General features: G+C 54.0%; 1 protein-coding gene across 1 annotated transcript in view; it reads left to right on the top strand.

Moving 5' to 3' along the window:
• Window positions 1-6: 6 nt before the first annotated feature.
• PDPK1 (3-phosphoinositide dependent protein kinase 1) overlaps window positions 7-5,444 on the top strand; it is a 60,786-nt gene continuing 55,348 nt past the window's right edge. The window contains exon 1 of the mRNA XM_010840325.1: window positions 7-250. Coding sequence (XP_010838627.1) covers window positions 200-250 — 51 coding nt within the window. The 5' untranslated portion in view covers window positions 7-199. The remainder of the gene's footprint in view (window positions 251-5,444) is intronic.

A 5,444-nucleotide genomic window follows, 5' to 3' on the forward strand; every position in this document is an offset into this window, starting at 1 on the left:
CGGGGAGGTGTCACCGGCCCGCCGCGGTGGAAGTGCTTGGAAAGTTTGTTTTCGGCGCGGCGCGGCCTGTAGCCGAGCCTCCAGGGTTACCTTTCGGACCGTTTGCGAAGAAGCCGCCCTGGGCCTTCACCTGGGACCGGTCCCTGTTCCTCCGCTCGCCGCCGAAGCGGGATGTGCGAGTTCTTGCCCGGAGCACCTGATGCTCGGGCCCCTCCGAATTCCCTGTTGGGATGGAGTCCGATGCACTCGGGTGCGCTCCTTTCCCGGCCCCGCGGGGCTGCGTGTGGGTGCTTTGCGTGCCTTTGGGCTCCACTCCGGCACCGGAGTGATGGGACGCCTCGGGGAGGCCAGGCTTGAACCCACCGCCGCGGGCTGGTGAGCGTGACCGGGCGGAGAGATTTTAGGGGGAAGGAAACGAAGAAGCGTTTGTTGGGTTAAATGTGTTGGTGAATGTATCGCTAGTGTTTCTTTGTTTTCTGTGTGTTGCTAAAAGTACCCCTACTGTGTTTATGTTTGTCCTCGCTTAAGTTCGGGAGTCTTGGGAAGACGGTTTAAGGATTTATACCTTGGATGCAATTGTGAAGTGGGTGCTGGATGAAGGTCTAGACTGCTTACAAAATCGGGTTCAAAAGGCGAATCCCTCCAATAGAGGAAGACCCAAGAAATTGACTCGACCCCTTATTTTTCTTATTTTCTGCAGTAGTGGCTGTTAATCTTTTTGATAGGTCATGGAACCTTTAAAAACTCAGGGCTTTTCCGAATTTTGTAATTACTTCGCGAGGTTCTTGAACCTTCTGCCGCTGGTCCGTGGACTCGAGAATTCTGCTTTGTAGAGATGGGTGATAATCTGAAGTGTGAGAGGAGGAAGACCTGGGCAGGTGAGACAAACGGTGAAAGGCGAGGGGATGTTTCTGACTTTTGCAACATGTATGGCCGTGCCCTGGGGGGCCTGGACTACCCTGCAAAAAACACCAACTAGGCTGCTTGGCGGCCCTCAGTGGTGGCTGGGGCTGACAGATTGTGGAAGTTTGTGAGATGAACTTTCACACAGAGATGCTGTGGCAATGCAAGGTGTGCGCTCCGACGGCCTCCGGGGAAGAGGAAAAGAGCATGTCATCTCATGGTCTCGGTAGTTCCACGTGACGGACACTTGACATCTGGAGGTTTCTGTGCAGAAGGCAGCTTTTTCGTACAAAAACGATGAAATCCAGTGAGAAGAAATGGGTTCCAAAAGAAAGAATGGACGTTCCCATCAGGAAGTGAGAGGAGCGAGGCTTTCATGTTCTCATCAGCTAGATTTTCCCCACCTGTCTGGGAGAACACGCCATGTTTCCCATCAGTAGTGGCAGAGATGCCCCCAGTAGTGGGTTTTTTGTCTGAGGACAGATGGATTTGCGCTGTTCAAGTGAGTTTGCACCTGGATTTTTATGGTGGCACTTTATGAGAAGCCCCCCACCCGATTATTTTCCTGTTTCTTTACATGTGTACAGCCAGCGGGGCAGCAGAATGAGTGGGGAGGTCTGGAAACGGCCCAGCCCGGTTTGATACTAAGGTGGGCCGGAAGCTGTCAGAACCGCGTGTCGAGCTCTTACTTTAAGGCGGGCCCTTTGCCAGATAGTGCTCCTCGTGCTGCTGGGCTTCCATCAACAGTGTTCTGAGGTCAGTGTTGCTCCCATTTTACAGGTGTGAAAGCTTCAGTTTCCACAGTGCGGACAGCTGGAGTACCCATCCGATAGAGTGCAGTTTGAACCCACGTCTGACTGATGGCAGAGGCCTGGGCGCCACCCTGCCTGCCCCTCCTGGGAGTGGTGCCCTGAGAGGGGGTCGCAGCCTGCTGTCTGCGGAAGTCCTCAGTGCCACTGCCCAGGACATGTTTCTGGGGGCTGTGCATGTCCTCAGACTGCCGTGTACGAGGCAGGAGGGACATCCTCTCCTAGACGGACAGAACACTTAGTTACTTCTCTAGGCAGATGGCTGAACTCTGTGACCCCTGGAACTCGATTCAGCCTCTTGTCGTCAGAAAGCCGCTGTTTGGAAAGAGGCTCTGGTCCCTCCTTATTTGAAGGCTGGTTTTCTGAATGGTGAGCTTGGGAATCCTCCCTTGGTGAAAAGCTGCAGTGATGTTGTTAAGGTGAAACTGTTGGCTGGGGAGAGTGGTCCCGCGCGCGCCAGGGTGGCTTTTGCAGGGTGGCTGCGTGTGTGGGCGGGTGTGGGGAAGGCTAGTAGCATGGAAAGAAGTGGGCTCTGGCTCTCGCGTGCCCTTGTGCCTAGCTTCTCCTCGTGCAGCGCGTGCAGAGTGATGCACCCCACCCTGCCGCGCTCACCGAGTCCAGTCCAGAGCTGGCAGGTGGGGGCCCTGTACTCACATACTCAGGAAGGGTGGACTTGTAGGTTTGCCCTCCTCTCTGACATGTGTTTAGTAAGAAGGACTGCAGCGCAGCTTAGAGCAGTACAGGCTTTGAAGAGAGGCTTTGGGCTGCTCCTCAAGGCATGACCGGGCCTCTGGGCTGCCTGTAGCAGTGGTGTGGGGAGGAGGAAAAGGCAGCTCTTGGGTGGGCCCCATTTTCAGCCTGTGCCCTCCCCCACTGACCCACCCAGTGGTAGGTTTGGGTGCCCGGAGGGCAAGTGTGTTACGAATTGGGAAGTGGTGCAGAAGGCAGGGGGTGAACAAGGTCGGTGCCTCCCAGCTGGTGGTGTGAGGAGAGCCTCCACGGGCCCTACACTTTGCCCCTTCCTGAGGGGGAGCTTCTGTGGATGTGGACTTTGATGGAGTCCCACGTGATGCTTCACTTCTGTGACTACAGAGCGAGGAGCCACTGCTGAGGAGTGCTTGATGCAGAAATGACTCCCTCAGCAGGTGCCGGGGTGGGGCCAGCGTGTGCGTGCTCTATGCCTGCCCTTGTGAGGACAGCTGGCCGTAGGGGTGCGGAGCACAGTTGTTTTGAAGGCGGGTTCAAAGGGCAGATCAGCAGGGAGGAAGTGCTGGTGTGGAAACTGTAGATTGGGACATGTATCGTTAAGGCCTTTTCAGTAATGCATTCTTCTCTAACTGGGTTGCATTCTTGTTCCCTGTGATAGCAGACCCTTTAGAAAATTATTTGAATATTGAGAACTAGTTGTGTATCCAGTCTGTATACCAGTCAACAGGCAGAGTGCATTTTTCTCAAGAGCAGTAGGGGACCTGTTTTGATGATGTCTTAAAAAGAGAGAGGTCTGTTGGGTTCATGGTGGTTCTTGGGGGTCTGTTTTTGGTGCTTGGTGCTGATTGTGTTTGTATAGTTGCACAAAGTCTGGTTCTGTTCTCTTGATCTAGAAAATCTTAATAATTTAAACTGACATTTTTACTCCAAGAAATCCCAAGTCATTTTGAATGTGTTGAGAGAGAGTTCACTGTAAAGGATTTACATCTGTGGGCTTCAGATCTCTTATCAGAGCAACTGGTTCAGGCGTCTGTCTACATAGTTGGATCACACGTGGTCTCACAGAAGCGAGGGCTGACCGCACCGCAAGCTCTGGGCGAGAAGAGGCACAGACCTGACCTTCGGGCCGGCACCTGGGTGCACAGCCATCTGGAGTGTGGCCGAGGGCCTGATGACGGGGCGCAGAGCTCCTGGCGGCCCAGTGACCTCCTCTGTCCTACAGATGGGACTGTGTGTCTGCTGTACCAGCCACGTGCAGCCTTCAGAATATTTACAGGTGTGGTTTGAAGGTATGTCTGGAGGTCCACGTCTTCTGCCTGTTTGTGGAGCGGGTGGCAGGTCTGCCCACGCTGGAGAGGGCTGATGAGAGGCTGTGTGTGTGTGTGTGTGTATCTCTCGGCAGTATTGCAGTCAGAATTCATCCGGCTAAAAGCTTATTTAACAATGAATTCATTGTTAAAGTCTCATTCTTCAACCTGTTCTTTTTTGGAATTAATTTTAGCGCAGCAGGAGTTGTATCTCAAAGTGACAGCCGAATATTGGATGCTGTCAAGAAAGGTTGATAAGATTCGCCGGGAGGCTTGGAGCCTCATTGAGGTTCTCCTTAAGTGCCATGGAAAGCTGTGGGGCTTGGAGTTCACTTTTCTGTCCCCGCCCAACCCCCGGATGCTGCGAGGTTGGGAGGATCAGGCCGCAGGGGACCCGGAGAACTACCATTGCAGGGGGAGACCTTGTCTGAGCGTGGAGGTGGGTGCCTGTGGATGCCCTCCCGTGGTGAAGGAAGGACGCCATGGCGGGTCGTGCTGCTCTCCCGCCTGGTGGTGCTGGAAATGCAGACACACTCTCTTCTTCATTCTCCCTTTTCTGGTGAGGAAGTGGGGGGCTGCTGGGGCTCCCCGAATTCTGATGCTCCTGTGCCTTCCCTCGCCTCTCCCACCCATCACTTAGCTCTCCTCCATGCCGGTCCCCGCCGTGTGGCTCTGTCCCAGGCCTGCCCAGCCCAGGACAGGTTCAGGATCTCCGACCGCCAGGCTCTCCTCTCCAGTTCTCCTCTTGGCCTGAAGAGATCCCCCTCAGGGGAAACATCCCTCCCCGCCCGCCCCAACCCCCTGCTCTGAAGCCTTTTCTAGCCAGTCAGGTTCTTTGTGCCCCTTCCTGCCCTTGGTCTGCATCAGCTCTGACTACATTGCCATGTTCTGTTTCTCTGGAATGGGTGTGTATAGCTCTTGTTAAACGTGTCTCCCTGAACTTGGAGTCTCTAGATGGTTTCTGTTACTCTTTCTCATGCTTTTCTCTTCATGGTTTTCATCCCTGTCATAGTTGTCACAAGCCTGTCTGTCCGACCTTTGCTGTTTATTAACAAAGACATCTCTGAATCCTGCATGTTTGTTCTGACTCCCTGTGTTCAGAGCTGAACGTGTTTGAGGGGCAGAGGGTCTCACTGTAGTCTGTTTCTTAACACGAAAGCTTTCCAAACAAGAAGTCAGATGGTTAAAAGCATGGTCCCACGTTCCATTTCTTCATTGTGTAAGGGAATGTAATTCAGAAAGGAGACATATATACATTATACTTTGTTCTTTATACATATTGTACCACCTACCTAAGCCTTGAAAGGTTGTATTTCAAAGCCGTTGGTTCTGTTTTATCCTACAGCCCCTCCCGGGAAGTTTGCTGATCAAATGCTGGGTGAAATCTGGGTGAGTGAGGAGTCAGGGTCAAGTGTGCGGTGCTCTGGGCTGAGGCTCGCCACGTTGGCACTGCTGCCCTGCTCTGGACCACTGTCCTCACCGGTCAGACCTTGAGTGTCTAGCCTGGAGAAGTGCCAGCGTTGGCGAGGTGGACCCTGACTGCAGTCAGGGCGTCCCTAGCGGATTCTCGGACCAGACGCCAAGCTGCTTTCCCCCCGTGCCGGAAGCAGCCACACTGTGCTGTGGTCCCTCTGGCACACCTCTCTGCTGCTTTGGGGCAGGTCAGAGGGAGCGTTTCCCAGCCCTGGGCTCTGCTCTGTTTCAAGGAGTGCCCTGT

This window comes from Bison bison, unplaced genomic scaffold (genome assembly GCF_000754665.1).
Source record: "Bison bison bison isolate TAMUID 2011002044 unplaced genomic scaffold, Bison_UMD1.0 scf7180017864144, whole genome shotgun sequence".
NCBI lineage: Eukaryota > Metazoa > Chordata > Mammalia > Artiodactyla > Bovidae > Bison > Bison bison.